Here is an 18,425-nt window from a genome sequence, read left to right on the forward strand (position 1 = left end):
AACCCAGGTATGTCTTCCCAGATGTCTTAGGGCAATAAAGAAAAGAGAGCACCTGAGCAATAAAGCAAGACCTCGTCTGTGCAAAAATATTTTTTTAAATCATTAACTAGGTGTGGTGGCATGCACCTGTAGTCTTTGCTACTCTGGAGGCTGATGTGGAAGGATCGCTTGAGCCCAAGAGTTCGAAGCTGCAGTGAGCTATGATCAAGCCACTGTCTTCCAGCCTGGACAACAAAGTGAGACCCCATCTCAAAAAAAAAGAGAGAAAGAGAGAGAGAGAAAGAGAAAGAAAGAGAAAAGAAAGAAAGAAAGAAAGAAAGAAAGAAAGAAAGAAAGAGAAAGAAAGAAAGAAGGAAGGAAGGAAAGAAGGAAGGAAGGAAGGAGAAAGGGAAGGGAAGGGAAAGAAAAAGAAAAGGAAAGGACAGAAAGAAACGAGTCGGCCTCTTCAAAACGTTGGCTTTTTATGTCTGCTGGCATCAAGGAAATAATGCAACATCTCAAGCCCAGCTAGGGATGTACATTTTAACAAAAGTGAAACTACTTCTCTTTATGGCAGCATTTAATGTCCCCAAATCCTCTCTCAACCCATATCTCATAATAAAGGGTAAGGGCACTATCAGGCAAGATGGAAAGACGGAAGAAGCAAGTGTGAAAACACAACATTCATCCTTCATTCGTGACTTCAGAAGTCTCTTTTGTATCTTCCTCTAGTCTTGGCCTGTTGTGGTCCAGCATTCTATGACCAACAATAACATTTGAGAATATAGGAAAATCTTAAAATGGAATTTGATGCTTTCAATGCCTTAGGACCACTGGTATCCCTTGGGTCCTCATATAGCCGCTCTAGGGTTAAACATACGATATAACACAACTCTCTCTCTCTATATATATATATAAATCTATATATATAAATATTTATATATAAATCTATATATAAATCTATATATATAAATATTTATATATAAATCCATATATATATTTATATATATATATATAAATCCTTTGTGTCAGATAAGAAATAAAGGAAGAAGCCTATCATTTTATAAACATTGTAAGGCAAAAGCAAACCCAAAATTTCATTGACCTTTAGAGTAATTCATCAATTCAGGGTGTTAGGGCTGGGCACAGTGGCTCATGAGTGCAATCCCAGCATTTTGGGAGGCCAAGACAGGAGGATTGCTTTAGCCCAGGAGTATGAGACCAGCCTGAGCATCAAAGTGAGACCCTATCTCTATAAAAATATTTTTTTTAATTAGCTAGGTGTGCTGATGTACATCTGTGGTCCCAGCTATATGGGAGGCTGAGGTGGGAGGATCACCTGAGCCCAGGAAGTTGAGGCTGCAGTGAGCTATGATTGTACCACTGCACTCCAGCCTGGGTAACAGAGTGAGACCTTGTCTCAAAAAAAGAGAGAAAAAAAAAGGAAGACATGCAGAGTTTTGCAAGAGCTTTAAAAACTCAGTCCAATGACAGTTCTGGAGGACAGTTCTGGAGAACTAGAAGTCCAATATCAAGGTGTCAGAGGATTCGTTGATTTTTGCTTTCCTTTTTTGGGAGTATTTTTGTTTGTTTTTATTTTTAGAGATGTCTATGTTGCACAGGCCGGAGTGTGTGGTGGCTCTTCACAGGCATGATGAAAGCACACTGCAGCCTCACACTCCTGGTTTCAAGCAATCCTCCTACCTCAGCCTCCCAAGTAGCTGGGACTGCAAGCATGCAACACCACACCCAGCAGGGTTGGTTTCTTTAAAGCATCTCTCATTGGCTTGTAGATGGTTATCTTTTCTCTGTATCTTTACATGTTCTTCCTTATATGTATGTCTGTGTTCAAATTTCCTCTTCTAAGGACACCAGTCATATTGGATCAGAGCCTTCCCTAATGACCTCATCTTGACTTAATTACCTCTTTAAAGACCCTTTCTACAAATACTGTTACATTCTGAGATACTGGGGGTTAGGGCTTCAACATGTGAATTCCAGGAGGACATAACTCAGCCCCTAACAAGAGGCTAATCCAGTTCATAGACTTAACAATAAGTATTGGCTTTGCTGATAATAAAAGTTATATAAACTCATTTAAAAAAAGGTCAAATTATGCATAAATGAATAAAGTCAGTCCTTAGTAATTGTGATGGGGTTAAAATTGTAATAAGGCATTGTCAAGATAGCTGTTGCTTTCAGTTCTTAAAAATAAATTATTTCGTGTTTTTGCATTGTGGCAAACCATTTGGCTATATCAAAATAGATCAAAGGGAATGATCAAGCTGAAGAGGCTGTGTAAAAATGGCCAATAAGCAAGAAATATTTCTTCCGTGTATTTATATACTGTTCGTGTGTGTGTGTGTGTGTGTGTGTGTGTGTGTGTGTGTGTGTGTTTGTGTATGTGATCTTTTTTGAGACAGAATGTCACTCTGTCACCCAGGCTGGAGTACAATGGCACGATCTCGGTTCACTGCAACCTCTGCCTCCCAGGCTGAAGCAATCCTCCCACCTCAGCCTCCTGAGTACCTGGGACTACAGGTGCACACCATCATGCCTGGCTAACTTTGCATTTTTTGCAGAGATGGGGTTTCACCATGTTGCCAAGACTGGTCTCGAACTCCTGAGTTCAAGTGATCTGCCCGCCTCAACCTCCCAAAGTGCTGGGATTACAGGCATGAGCCACCGTGCCTGGCCTTCTCAACATACTAATTGATTATGTTGCCCTTAATTTATTTCCATTTTAATTACTGACTTTTCTTCTTTTTAAAAAATTATTTTATTGAGGCATGATTGACAGGTAAAAAGCTGTGCATATTTAATATCCACAAGTCAATGAGTTTGAGGATAAGTATGAACTTCTATCTTAAATATTTAAATGTATTATGACTAAAACTTAAATATACAAGTGGTAAAATATCTGGATATTATAAATAGTACTGAGTAGCAGTGTTTGTAGTTTAATATTAACAAAGAAATGTTACATTTAACAGAAAAAAAGTTTGATCGGAACGTGCCCAAAAAGCCTGCTGTGCCGCTGAGGACTGATCATCCTGTCATGGGAATACAGAGTGAAAAAAATTTTATAAATACAAATGCAGCCGATGTCATCATGGGAGTGGCTAAAAAGCCTAAACCAATTTATGTTGATAAAAGAACGGGAGACAAGCATGATGTTGAGCCTTCAGGACTAGTTCCAAAGTACATCAATAAAAAGGTAGCCTTGTGGTATATTAATGAGAGGGCTGAGATTCAAATGATTTAAATATGGTGTTCATGGTGATCATCTATATTATCATGATTAGTGCTCTCATTGGACACATTGTCTACGTTGCTGATTCTCATTCTTCTGCAATCTGTATTTGGTCCAAATCTAATGTGATAAAGTTACAAAGAACTCGTAGTAAACAATTCCGTATAGTTCAGTAGATAAAAGTTATTGTTGTTTTTCTTAATTTTGATTATCAATATATTTAACAATTTTAATAAACATTCTCTGAAAGATATTTTTGGTTAGGTGGAAATGTCATTAAAAGCAGTCATTACTGTAAATCTAGAAGGAATAAGCTGTCAGATGGTCTTAAGATTTAGTCATTAATTGCAGTAACTTGGCAGCTGAATAAGAAAAATGAAGGAGAATGCAGCTTTAGAGCCATCCATCCCATCAGTGTAGTATAAATAATTCACATTCCTATTTTAACATGAATATATTTATTTGGTTTTGGTTTTGGGTGAAGACTTGAAAGTACTGTACAATAATCTAGTCGTTTTGGGTCCTTCATTTGTATCTGAAAAGGTGTATAATTTCACTGGTGAACATTATAGTTTAAATATAGATTTTTTTTTTTTTTTTTGAGACATATTCTCACGCTGTTTCCCAGGCTGGAGTACAATGATGCAATCTCAGCTCACTGCAACTTTCAGCTTCCGGTTCGAGTGATTCTCCTCTCTCAGCCTCCCAAGTAGCTGGGATTACAGGCATGTGCCACCAGGCCTGGTTAATTTTTGTATTTTTAGAAGAGAGGGGGTTTCACCATGTCGGCCAGGCTGGGCTTGACTCCTGACCTCAAGTGATCCACCCACCTCAGCCTCTGGAAGTGCTGGGATTGCAGACATAAGCCACCGCGCCCAGCCAAATACAGATCTTTAAAATAAAAAAGCTTACAAAAATCTTATTTAATCCTACTTTATTTTGCACACTTATAAAGCTTAAAAGTGCTTGAAATACACAAAATATGAATGCAGGCTGAGCATAGTGGCTCACACTTGTAATCCCAGCACTTTAGAAGGCCAGGTGGATTGCTCGAGGTTAGGAGTTCAAGTCCATCCTGGGCAACATGGTGACACCCCTGTCTCTACTAAAAGTACAAAAATTAGCCAGACATGGTGGTATGTGCCTGGACTCCCAGCTACTCGGGTGGCTAAGGCACGAGAATCGCTTGATCCCGGGAGGCAGGGGTTACAGTGAGCCAAGGTCGTGTCACTGCACTCCAGCCTGGGTGACAGGGCAAGACTCTGTGTCAAAAAACAAACAAACAAAAAGAGTGCAAAATTCTAAATAATAAGTTGCGTCAAGAAGAAATGAAGGAAGGGAGGGAGAAAGGAAAGGACGGAAGGAAAAAGGAAGAGAGAGATAAGGAAAAAGGAAGAGAGATAAAAGAACAAAAGAAAAGAAATTGCAATAGTGATGTACAGGGGCCCTGAATTAAAGAGTCTAACGATCTACCATGATGAATCCAATGCAGATGAAAATCAAAACAGGACCCTCAAGGCTATTTTCAGAGGACACTGTCTTCTCAGGAATCTAGGAGTTTGCAGGATAAGCCAATAAAGTTACTTCAGGCTTCTCCAGGTACTTCCTCCTTCTGTGGCCCCTGGATACTGTTTTATACTCCTTGCCCCACACGATAGGGAAAAGTGGAAAACTCACTCTCCTGGCTCTTAAAGCCACTTCCAATCCATTTTTTCTCCATGATTATATGAAAAGTCTTTGATGGTCATGCCACCACCTGCCACACACTCTGCCCCTCCTTCTGGCTGCTCTCTAAGCTGTCCACTTTACTGCATTTTCTAACTTCAACAGGAAATTTGAAGTATCCATCCTGGAAACAGAAAAATACCAGATCTGTCTATGCTCGTTTACCAAGCCATGAAAGCATGGTGCACATAATGTCCTTTTGGTGTTGCTGACTAGCAATCAGTGCTCACGAAAGACTTATTCAATTTACTTTTCCCTTATCTTTTTTTTTTTTTTTTTTAAGACGGAGTGTCGCTCTGTCGCCCAGGCTGGAGTGCAGTGGCCAGATCTCAGCTCACTGCAAGCTCCGCCTCCCGGGTTCACGCCATTCTCCTGCCTCAGCCTCCGGAGTAGCTGGGACTACAGGCGCCACCACCACGCCCAGCTAGTTTTTTTTTATTTTTTAATTTTTTTTATTTTTTAGTAGAGACGGGGTTTCACCGGGTTAGCCAGGATGGTCTCGATCTCCTGACCTCGTGATCCACCCATCTCGCCCGTCTCGGCCTCCCAAAGTGCTGGGATTATAGGCTTGAGCCACCACGCCCGGCCTACTTTTCCCTTATCAGAGTTAAGTTTTAAAGATCTATTATTGGTAGGTGAGATAGTAAATAAATTCTTTTAAAGTCAATGTCATATTTTTATAAAATGAGTGAACTCCTGTTTCAGTTCCAAGTGAATTATATGGCATTCATACCATGAGAAACGATTTCTGAAAACAAGCAAGGATAGATGATCACATGAGGTATTTAGCAATAGTAGTAAAGACATTATTTCAAATTGTAACTCTGCCACTTAGTAACCGTGATTTCCAACAATCCATTGGATTTATCACAGGGTCATAGTGAGGATTAAATAATATAAAGTATATTGAGCACTTGGCACAAAATATGACACCTAATAAAAGAACAAAGAGTGAATATTATAATATATGCAATTTTATTAACAGTATGCATTAGCCTCCGGTGATTCAGCCCATAGAAATATTTCAGATCATTGACGCTTTTGCTCATTTGTGAGTTTTTTTTCTGAACTGTATCATGCCATTCCCTTTCTTTTTAAAAGAAAATGTAATTTAATTTTTTTTAGAGATGGGAGTCTCACTATGTTGCCCAGGCTGGTCTTGAACTTTTGGGCTCAAGCAATTCTCCTGCCTAGCTGTCCCAAAGTGCTGGGGTTACAGTCATGAGCCACTGTGCCCAGTCATTCTCTTTCTTAAACAGAGTATGCCAAATATAACTTAATCTTTTTGTGATCCTGCAGAATCATCATGATGAAGCTCCATTATTGTATTAAGCTGTAATGAGGTGTTTCCCTCAGTGTTTTCCGAAGTGGATTGGCCTGTCTCACTGCACCAACTGACCGGAATACTGGGCTCCCAGAGTCTATTTATGTTGTCCTCTGCAGCTTCCAGAACACATTTATATCTAGGATTTCTATCCCTTGTTCAGTCAGGATGGGTTAAGTTACACTGTGATGACAAACAACCCCCAAATTTCAGCAACTTAAAGCCACAAAGTGTTATTGTTTGCTTTCGCCACATGCCCTTTGAGGGTTGTTACAGGCTCTGCTTCTTTTCCTTCTTCCAGGACCCAGAAAAATCTAAACATTGCTTGTCACTAGACCAGACAGGAAAAGACACAGCAAATCATCCACTAATTCTTAAGGCTTCTATCCAGAAGTGGCAGAGGTCACCTCCACTGACACTGAGCAATTTGGGGCATATGGCTGCATCTTACTTTATGAGAACAACACAGGAGAGTGTTGTCCTACCAAGTGTCCGGAAGGAAAACAGAATATTTGTCAGAATTTTAATGACTACCATACCTCCCAACTGCTGCTTCTTCAGAGAGTTCCTTCCCGACCTCCTTGTTTATCTAAAATAGCCCCTAGTATTTTCTTTTCCCTCACTATCCTTATTTATTTTACTTCAGAACACATACATATTATTTCATTCTCTATTTTTTGGTGAGTCTCGTCACCATAGAATGCAAATTCCCTGAAGACAGAAACTTTGCCTTTTTTATTCACTAGTATACCTGGCACCAAGTACATTCTCAAATATTTTTTAAAGAAGGAATACATAGTAGTCCTGTTTCTACACATGGTGAAATCAAACGCATTTACTAAGCTGAAAGAATCATAGCTGATGGTTTCACTGCCAGTCGCTGTGAAATGGCAAAAGTTGTCTTATCCCCCTTGCAGGGTGTATCATAGGGCTGTGGCTCACTTCTTCGGTGCCCCACTGCTTAGACCTCTAGGGGGAGCATGCAGATGGGCAGGTTGTGGGGCTCTGACTCCACAGCAGTGTCTATGGGTCAATGTTTGCAGCTCCTGAAGCCCCAGCGGGCATGTGTTACAGGGTGTGCTCTTTTAATTTAGCTGTCCATAGGCGGCTTGTGTTTTATCACAAGGGCAGAGGGCTTCCAAAGGACTTTCTGTATCCCAGGATTCTTGCCTTGGTATACTGGAAGAATTGGATCACGTGTGGGCTTGGAGAATGAGTGCAAGGTTTTATTGAGTGGAAGTAGCTCTCAGCAGATTGGGGAGCCAGAAGGGAGATGGATTTTCCCTGGAGCCAGGCAGCTCTGTGACTCAGGCTCTCCTCCCACCACCCTGGCCAAACTCCGTGTTGTTCCACTGGTCGATGGCCTGCCAGCCTGCCAGCATGCCAGTGCCCAACGGTGTGCTCTTATGTTGGCATGCTCCTCTCGACCGCCTCCATTTATATGTTCTTCCATTGATGTGTTCCTCTCGATGTGCAGCCATTTGTGTGCCTGCCTGCTAGGGTCTTGGCGGTTTTTACAGGCACAGGATGGGGGCATGTTTTTATAATGTTTTGGAAGATTTTGTCTTTTCTTTAACAAGACCACGAAAAAGAGACTTCAAAATATTCAAGATATTTCAGGTAAAAACTGAAGCATGTAGAAGGTGGAAGGTAGAAAAGCCAACTCTTGAATATCATATTCAAGATGTTTCAGGTAAAAACTGAAGAACATAGAAGGTAGAAAAGCCAACTCTTAGGAGTAAAGTATCAGCCAAGAACAGGCGTGGGAAGCATTCAGAAAAGGAAAAACAAGCAACTGCAATAACAACTCCATTTATTTATTTATTTATTTATTTATTTATTTATTTATTTATTTATTTAGAGATGGAGTCACACTCTGACACCCAGGCTGGAGCGCAGTGGCACCATCTTTGCTCACTGTAACCTCCGCCTCCCAGATTCAAGAGATTTTCGTGCCTCGGCCACCTGAATAGCTGGGGACTACCAGTACATGCCACAATGCCCAGCTAATTTTTGTATTTTTAGTAGAGACGGAGTTTCACCATGTTGGCCAGGCTGGTCTCAAACTCCTGACCTCAAGTGATCCACTCCCCTCAGCCTCCCAAAGTGCTGGGATTGCAGGTGTGAGCCACCATGCCCGGCCAATAACAACTCCATTTTAAAAGGCAGGAATCTACTAGCTCTCAACCGGGGGGAAAAATCACTGAATTTTGTCAATTTACAGGGTTTTGAGCAAAGGTTTTAAGTCTGTACCATTTCTTTTTCTCCCATCATCGGTTGATATGTACACATATATAAGATTGCATACAAAATATTGATTGCTTTTTTCTGCAAAATCTTCTTAGGATTATGGTGTCACACCTGAATACATATGTAAGCGAAATGAGGAAATAAAGAAAGCCCAAGAAGAATATGATCGTTATATCCAGGAAAACCTTAAGAAAGCAGCTATGAAAAGGCTCTCCGATGAAGAAAGAGAGGCAGTTCTGCAGGTGTGTGTTCTGCCATTTACATTCATCTGTAACGCTTTGGATCACCTCTGAAAGAAAGGTGTACCATCACCTTGATGATTAAAGTCAGCACTTGGATTTTGAAATCAGAACAATCTCTTTGGATTACAGTTAAAAACTACATACAGCAAAGCTTACTCTTTGGAGAGAGCAAAAAGTTATAATATAGGGATTCATTGAATAATATTTTATTTCTAATTTGGTGAACTGTTTTTTTCCTGAACTACTGTTGTAAGGAAGCCTACCTTCCTCTACAATGAACACGCATGAAATGAGGCAAATAAAGCATTTTTATTTTCATTTTTATGCCCCTGAGTTTGTGAGAAATAATAAATTAGATATTTTTCACTAGATGGAGCTCTAGAATAATTGAAAGTGTCCTTAAAACAACTTTTTTTTCTTTCCTATAAGCCAAATGTCCAAAATTTTAAATAAACAGGTGTTAGGTTTCACATATGTTTCTCTTGTTTTTAATTAAATAGACTTAAAGATATATTTATATTGGGTTTTTTAATGCGAGAGAGAGAGTTATCTGAAGCATTCAAAATGTTGGGGGCATAAGCAGGGTTTCTGCTTCATCATTTGTATGAGTGTTTAATCAAGCACCTCTTTGTAGTTTTTATAGTCATACTTTCTCTTACAGAGGTAGAAATAATACTTAATTGTTTGGGTTTTTTTTTCATTTTGCAAACATCCCACGAAGCCATTTCTAGTGTCTTATTAATCTGTTGAAAAATGGATTCATATGTTTTATAAATTCTTAACATTTTATCAATGTCATCATAATCCTCAATAAACATTTCTTAAATGCTAAACCCTGAGGATATTTTAAAAGGCATAAGATTTTTTTAAATGTCTACTATGGAGAATGGTGCAATTTAATTAGTGAGAGGTACTATGGATCTATGTACATGTATAGATGTGAATGTGTGTATGTATGCAGCTCCTAAGTTTCACGAGGTTCCAAGGCACTAGTCCCCCACCCCCACCCCCCGAGGATTATAGATCATTAGCTGGGCCTGAAAATGTAGAGTGACAGCATGTCCCAGACATTAGGAGTGGCTCAAAGGCAAGGACGGTGTCTCTTTGCTGACAGCAGCATCCCCAGTGCCTAGCACAGTGCTCAGTGGAAACGCAGATGTTCAGAAATGGTCTGCTGCAAAGGAGGAAGGCAGACAGGCAGGAAGGAAGGCTGGCAGACATGGAAGTGAGAATTGGCATGTCATTTTCAGGGAGAGTTCTGGTCTGTGGCCCATTCTGTCTCTCTCATTGGATTTTCCCATTTTCAGAAAGTATATGCCTTTGTGAAAGCCAGGATTTTACACCTAAATGATGCTGAAAACTGGGAATATGATGAAGAACTCAGAAATGACAGGTCCTTCCCTTCTGTGTCTTTTTGGCTGCAGGAGATAAGCAGCCCTCAGCTTCCTATTACGGTCACTACAGAGTTACCCTTTGATGTGACAATAGCAAATCCTCCACTGGATGCCTTATGAGCCAGGGAGCGGAGCTGCCATAGTAACGAAGCCACTGGCCAGTCTCCTGATGAGCCCTGATCCTTCCCTGGGCAAGAGTTGCGTGTAGTTCGGTGACAATCTGGTTGTATGCCCCTGAGTAAGCCACATTCTGCTCATTCTTCATAAAATATCAGTCTCATTATACCTGGACAGGATCGTCTGGTCTAGTGATTCCAAATTTCTCATTTTAAAAATTTATCATTTTGAAATGAGGGCCATATATACATATATATATATATATGCTGTGTCACTCTACATTTTCAGGCCAGCTAAAGATCTATAATCCTGCAGTGGTGACTAGTGCCTTGGAACCTTATGAAAGTGAGGAGCTGCATACATACACACATTCGTATCTCCACATGTACATAGATCCATAGTTCCTCTCACCAATTAAATTGCAAAGTTCTCTATTTATACATATTTTATATATAAATTATATATGACATATATACAATATATACAAATAAATTTTATTTATGTATATAAATATATATACACATACATATATATATAATATGAAAATGTTTTTGAGAGGGAGTCTTGCTCTGGCACCCAGGCTGAAGTGCAGTGGCATGATCTTGGCTCACTGCAACCTCCACCTCTCAGGTTCAAGTGATTCTCATGCCTCAGCCTCCCAAGTAGCTGGAACTACAGGCATGCACCACCACGCCCACCTAATATTTTTTGTATTTTTTAGTAAAGATGGGGTTTTGCCATGTTGCCCACGTTGGTCCAGAACTCCTGGCCTCAGGTAATCCACCCACCCTGGCCTCCCAAAGTGCTGGGATTACAGACGTGAGCCACTATGCCCAGCCCTTAATACTAATACATTAAGCGGGCCCCTTTGTTCATTCGTTTATTTATTGAATATCTACTGTGTTCCAGCCAAAAGGATACTGTAGAGAGCAAAATAAACATAGTCCTTGGTGTCAGTGAACTTAGGGTTTGATTTTCATTTGTCCTCGGTCACAAAACTATCAAGTGCATCAATAGGGACTAAAATTCATTGACCAATTGCCAGGCTGGTGTTTCTCCCGCTACAGAACACATACTTGCAGAGGAGGTAGCAAAGGGAGGCTGCATCGGTCAGGGCTCTAGCAGGAAATTGAAGGCACACTCAGCTAGGACTTGGAAGAGAACTTATGTTTGTTTATTTATTTATGTATTTATTTGAGACAGTCTTGCTCTGTTGCCCAGGCTGGAGTGCAGTGGCGCCATCACGGCTCACTGCTAGCTGGGATACCAGCATGCCTGGCTGATTTTTTTGTAATCTGTTTATTTCATTTTTTTATTTTTTTTTATTTTTAGAGAGAGAGTCTCACTATGTTGCCCAGGCTGGTCTCAAATTCCTGGCCTCAAGCAATCCTCCTCCCTCAGCCTCCCAAAGTGTTGGGATTACAGGCATGAGCAGTGGCCACTGAAGAGAATTTATGAAGGAATTATTGACAGAAGCGAAGTAGGGTTAAAGGAACCAACAAGAAGCACTGAGGCACCCCAGGAGTAGGGACAATAGGAATTAACCACCACCTAGGCTTGAAGGGCAGCAGGCACAAGAAGCAGTGCTCTCAGAATCCAGTGAGAGCTGGAGCTGGGCTGAGGGTCACAGTCATAGATGAATGCAGCTAGAACCCGTGTCCAGACTGTCCTAGGAGAGGAGGAGAAATGCCCCAACCTCACTCTCCGCCCTCCAGGGCTTTCTGTGGCTGAACTCGGGCCAAAGGGCGAAAGAGCTGGGAGCACCCCATAAGGTGCAGAATGTTTGGGGGTGGGGGAGGGTGCAAAAGGAGCATGAAACTGAAGGCCCTTCTTATTATAAGATCACTTCTCCCTATCTGAATTTTTTCCAAAATGAACGATATTATTTCAGCATTAAAATAGAAGAGAGGAAAATTAAGAAATAAAAATAAGGGAAAATCGCTATTGCTGCAACACATGAAATATGTTTTTAGATGAAATAATGAAAAAGCCTCTTAAAGTCAGCAAGTAGCCTATTTCAGTATAATATGAAATATTCGTTACATTTAGTTTCCATCCCTGACTGTTGACTTTGATCCAAACGTTATTGTACACACTGGAAGATAAAAGCAAACTATCCTTTAAAAGAAAATATGGAGGAAAACTGTAGCTGCTGTGACTGCAAGTAATATGGAAATATCACCCAAGTAGCTATGAAAAACCTTTGATATCCACAAGTGTACAAATACATAGACTTCCTCTCTGCAATAGACACCCCTGTGGAGCACTGTGGGAACCTATTTCACATTCCATAATGAAAGGCTGTGGAGAAATAGAATTCTTTTGAGGGCTTCTTTTTGGAATACATCGCATACACCATCAAGAACTGTGTAGCCTCTTCTTCTTAAAATTTAACCTGGATACTTTTTCTTCTATCCTTTCCCTTTCCCAGATCCTTAGCTCACTCAAGAAGGTCTCATAATTTGTTGCCCCTTTCCCCAACCAACCTCTTCTGTACAGTGTGCCATGACCTGTCATCAGCCCTTTTATCTAAACATGGAAATAAATCATTGAAATTTTATTTTCCCCGGAAGTTTCTACAAGATTAAATTTGTACCGTGAGAGCTTACGATGAAGGCATTATTATATGAGTCACTTCTAATCCTCTTTTACACCTAAATGTATGGCCATGATTTTCAAGGACCATGTTTTCGGTTTGGGGGTTTTGGTTTTGGGTTTGCTGTCAGGCAGGGTCTCACTCTGTTGTTCAGGCTGGAGCGCAGTGGCGCAATCATGACTCACTGCAGCCTCAACCTCCTGAGCTCAGGTGATCCTCCCACCTCAGCCTCTCAGGTAGCTGGGACTACAGGCCCATGCTACCATACCTGGCTATTTTTTGTATTTTTTGTAGAGACAGGTTTTTGCCATGTTGCCCACACTGGTCTCGAACTCCTGGGCTCAAGCAATTCACCGTCAAGGCAGTATCTTAAATTGCACTTTCTGTTTTGCTTTTGTGTAAATAAAATAATCTATGTGCCCATAATGAATAATTAAAAAGTGTTGACTTATAAAATTTCATTGAATTAATTTAATTAGTAGTTTAAGACCATTTTGTCTATGGAGCCCATAGGGCACTGTGATAAAAAATGGTAATTATGCAGAAACAGAAATAACCTTTATTGCTCCTAAGAGATCCCTGATTTTGTATTTGTTGATTTCTGAGAATAGAAAATGTTAGCTACATTATTGAGTTAGCATGTATGTTACATTTAATGACCTTTCAATCATTTATAGAATACATTAATAGGAACTATAGATCCCTTAACTATATAGAGGGCAATTGGTTCTTTCCAATATATTGAAAAGACACTTAGAAGATCGTCTTTTGTGCAAGTGAATTTCAGCAATTTTACAAATCCCATTTGTTAGAAATAAGAAAATATGGCCATGAACATCAGAATTAGATCTTTTGATGTGATTTCTCTGTTGAAGAATGAGGATAAAAAAGAAAATTTTACAAAACAATTTCCTGTTCAAAAATGTTGTTCGAAGTTGTTTTTTACCCACACATTTGCTATAAGCTTTAGCTTCACACTACTTATAACTCTGCATGTACATTTTTGATGGTAAAAACAAGTATAGTAACAACAAAAACAGAGCAAACAAATACTCCCAGTGGGAACTGAGCACACAGTCAAGGATGGGATTTGGCCTCTGTACAATGTTTTTGGTTACTGTGGCCAAGTACTTGATAAATACATTTCATTTTAGAAGTTATTTTTGTCAGTTTCTTTTACCTATTGACATTTTTCATTACCGATTAACTTTTCCAATTTCCTTTACTTTTGCAGTTTGCTTTGGTATTTACAAGTTTCTTGACCATTTGCAGGGGCTGAAAAAGAACTGGGAAGAGGTGCATAAAGAATTCCAGTCCCTCTCGGTCTTTATAGATTCCATACCAAAGAAGATCCGCAAGCAGAGGCTGGAAGAAGAGATGAAACAACTGGAACACGACATTGGTGTAATTGAAAAGCACAAAATTATTTATATTGCCAATAAGTAAGAATGGATCTTTGAAGTATAGCAATTTCAATGCAGGGAAAAAAAAAAACATGGAAAATATAAAAATAAAACTCCACGTTTTTCAAAAAGGAAAATCCTATGAAGAGAATGAAAATAGACTTAATCAGAATGCTTAGGCAATGTGCAAAGAATAATTGAGTTACTCACTTACACAAGAAGAAATTTTGTTTTTACTAGTGTCACGTTTTCCACATATAAACTATTACATTTGAGTATGTGTTCCAGTTCCACAATGTAATTCATTATTATTACATACTTGTTTCACATAAACATTAATTTCTAGGTACTGAAAAATAAAGTCAGCACTCAGAACTTCACTTTTTTTTTTTTTTTTTTTTTTTTTCCTGCAGTGCATGATACCAACAGCACAACTTTGAAAACTGTTAAGTATTTTGAACTGGAAATAGTAACACGTGCCTTCTTACTACTCTAAGTGTCTCCAACACATTGTTTCTGAGCTCCACAAATGCAAAAGATGTATTTTCCTGTGGCCCATGACATTTGCAGTTATTCCAAGTCATAAATATTTTCAGTATTCATAACACTGTGTATGATGAAAGGCTTCTATTTGGAGGAAGAAAAATTAAGAAGACAACTTACAAAATCAAGACTACAACTTGTAAAAGGCATCATTGAGGATGATTAAGGAGAATAGCCTCTTTTCTAGCATACCAACTTTGATATTCTTGTTTTATTCCACAACTCACTAGGCATATCTTATTTAAATGTTTTTTTCCTTTTGACCCTTTCTACTTATCTATTTTATGAATTCTAAAGTTACATTTGTAAGATTACATAATCTATTAAGCAATAAGTTTATGTTAGTAGAGCTGTTTTCAACCCAAAATAAGAAAAATAGCTCTAAATATCTAAGAGGAAAAGGTTATTCTATGAAATTTTAAATTAGAAAAATCTGGTAAAATATATGCAACTATAAAATATTAGAGAAGTAACCATTTCTACTGCTTACACTGGTTTTTATCCTCTGGACAACATAGAAAACAAAATATGGGAGTCTTTCAAGCTTTTCTCACAAACACAGAATTTGGAAGCCTTATAGAAAAGCTTATTTTGGTTACCTAAAGAAAAATAGTTCACATACAATTTTTTTTGAAGATTCACTTGAAACTTGTCTACATGAGTATCTTTGTTCCTTTATTAACTTAGGGCGGATATAAAATAAAGGATAATATATGATACATTCTCACTTACCAAGAATGGTTGGTTGCTATTTAGGGTAGGCTAACAGCTGTGACAGTACACTCCAAAATGTATAATTACATAAACATATATTCAATTCTTGCTAACATAGCAGTACTTTGCTGTGAGCAGGTCAGCAGGAACCCTTTTCTGCAGTCACTCAGGGACCTAGACTTACAGAGTGGGTAAGATGCACCTGATCCAGAGTTAGGGAGAGGCCTGTACAGGCCAGGCTTAGAAATGATGCATATCATTCCCGTTTGCATCGCTCAGTAAGCAACTTAAGTTACTTTAACAAACTAACTCCAAATCTCAGTTGCCTGATACAGATACATTTTTCATTTACATCACTGTGCAATGCGACTAAGGTTGGGGGTATAACTCTGTTCCCTCAGTCACTCGGGGGCCCACTCTCCTTTTGTCTGGTGGCTCTGTTGATCCAGGCCGCCTTTCTCTGCCAGTTCAGGATGAGATGTTTAGGTAAGTATTTTATTTGTGAAATGATTGCTATACATACTCATTTTTAAATAATTCAAAATCAGTAGCAATGCAAAAATATTCTAATTATTTTAGCCTTATGGATATTATGCTTTGAAGTCATGAGTGGGAGTTGCCTTAAATGTTAAAATGAAAACTTTGTGGTTTTAATAGCTAATTATTTTGCCTTCTGTAAATGTCTACTAAAGAATCTAGACTTTTCTCTATGGTCTACACTGTTGTCCTAGATGGACATTGTTGCTTTTCTTTCACACAGCCTTCAGAGGGAAACATTCCCATCCATTGTTCCTGGGAGGGTGATCCCTACCATGGGATCCCAACTTTGGATAAAGCCAGTTCAACCTCCCCCAATCCATACACATACATACCTGGGTCATCCTATCACCCAGAAGAGGGACAAACACCTGACTTGGACAGCTGGCCAGTGACTGATCAGATTCTCTCTCTCTTGAGAGCATGAATTAAGAGACATGGAGACTGCAGTCACTTGGGAGTAGACACCTGAAACTAAAAAGTCAAACTTCATTATGCAGCTAGTTTGACTTGGTTTCTCTTCCTGTGCAAAGGAAGAATGGGTATAATAAAGATTTGATGTGGTCTGGCCCCTTGTCTATGATCTTTTTAGCTTAATTTCTTGAAATGCTGCTTCTTCCCTACCCACTGTAAGTGGCATTCCGATAGTACTGAGGTACTAGAGACCTCCCAGATCTGCACACATGGTTCCCACTGCCCAGAAAACTGCCTTTTTCTTTCTCTCATCCTACATAGCTGCCTGGCAAATCCCTAGTCTTCATCAGCTCACATCACATTTCCATGACAATCCTCTTTGATTCCTCAGAATCTGGACTTCCTTTATGGCACTGGTCATATTGTATTGTGCATATCTGGTTATTTGCCTGTTTTCCATGAAATTGCAAGCTTGTAGGGGAGAAGACACTGTGTATCTTTTCATCTACATTCCTTAGAATCTGCATGACAGCTGGTATAGAGAAGATACTCAAAAAATCCTTAATGAATAAAGTAATGGACCCTACCCAAACATGTATTTTAATGATTTCTTGACATTATTATCATGACATAAGTCAGAGTTGGCGGATAGAGAATTTGACTACTAAACAAACCAGTTGATTCTATACCAATCAGTTAATACATAATCAAAGTAGGAGGAGGCAATTTCACGTAGTGCTTAAGAGCTCAGGTACTGAAGTCAGGCAGCCTCTGGTTTGCATTCCAGCTCAGCTGCTTACTAAGTATGCTACATAACCTTTCTAAACCATGTTTTCCTTTTCTGTAAATGGGGTTGCTAACCCATTCCATGATCTGTAGAGTTACGATAAGAATGAATGGAACAATATGTGCATAACAGCATAGTCCCTGGCATGTAGAAAGACAACTTAATACTGTGACTTACTATTAAGAACTCTCAATTCCGTAGTTCTTTTGTCCAGTTGGTGCTAGGCCCATTAACATACTATCAATAGAATTTCCCACACCCATAAAATCTGGCTGCAGAAAAGGACTTGTTTGAACTGCTTAGAAGTTCTAGCCTGAGATTAGCCTAGCCTGGTTAATCTCTTCAGTGGCACACACAGATGATAACTATATTTGGTAACTTTTATCTGTAGTAACTGGCAAAAATTTGGCAATACATCCTAAGTTACTCAGCACAGGCATTCCAAAAAGATAGATAAGCTTAAATCAGTAATGATGCCAGAGAGTCACTGAGAAAGGTCTGCAAGTTTGTGTCCAACAAAGCCTCATGGGTGATATTTATTAGTGAATTAATGTGGCCCAGGACCTGACCTGAGGACCCATGCTTCACTGTTCTCAGGAACTCAGAGTCAGACACACATGAATTAAAGTCTATGTGAGCATGAGTTATTGCCCAAACATCGATTTTTAAATTAAGAAATATCTCTCAGCTAAATAAATCCCCATAATAAGTGCATTCTGTCCCAGTTGTCAAGCTGTGTGGGAAGATAAATCATAATCAAAAGATACTTTGGGCCAGGCACAGTGGCTCATGCCTGTAATCCCAGACTTTGGGAGGCTGAGGTGGGTGGATCTCTTGAGGTCAGGAGTTCAAGACCAGCCTGGCCAACATGGTGAAACCCTGTCTCTACTAAAAATACAAAACTTAGCTGGGCATGGTGGCATGCACCTGTAGTCCCAGCTACTCAGGAGGCTGAGGCAGGAAAATCGCCTGAACCCAAGAAGTGAAGGTTGCAGTGAACCAAGATGGCACTGCCGCACTCCAGCCTGGATGACAGAGCAAGACTCCATCTTGAACAAACAAACAAACAAAAAATACCCAACAGGTACCTTGGCTAAAACAGAGTCAAGAGAAAAAAAATTATTTTGTAAAAAGTCTGTCAGCTAAC

General features: G+C 39.5%; 1 protein-coding gene across 3 annotated transcripts in view; it reads left to right on the forward strand.

The window, feature by feature from the left end:
• The window catches only part of ENKUR (enkurin, TRPC channel interacting protein), a 32,307-nt gene extending 15,218 nt beyond the window's left edge, over nt 1-17,089 (forward strand). For all 3 annotated transcript variants that reach the window (XM_023223262.2, XM_023223263.2, XM_023223264.2), the window contains exons 3-5: nt 2,973-3,196; nt 8,627-8,773; nt 14,153-17,089. In XM_023223262.2, the coding sequence (XP_023079030.1) occupies nt 2,973-3,196; nt 8,627-8,773; nt 14,153-14,326 (545 nt within the window). In that variant the 3' untranslated portion in view covers nt 14,327-17,089. The remainder of the gene's footprint in view (nt 1-2,972; nt 3,197-8,626; nt 8,774-14,152) is intronic.
• The last annotated feature ends 1,336 nt before the right edge of the window (nt 17,090-18,425 follow it).

This window comes from Piliocolobus tephrosceles, chromosome 9 (assembly GCF_002776525.5).
Source record: "Piliocolobus tephrosceles isolate RC106 chromosome 9, ASM277652v3, whole genome shotgun sequence".
In the NCBI taxonomy this organism is placed as follows: domain Eukaryota; kingdom Metazoa; phylum Chordata; class Mammalia; order Primates; family Cercopithecidae; genus Piliocolobus; species Piliocolobus tephrosceles.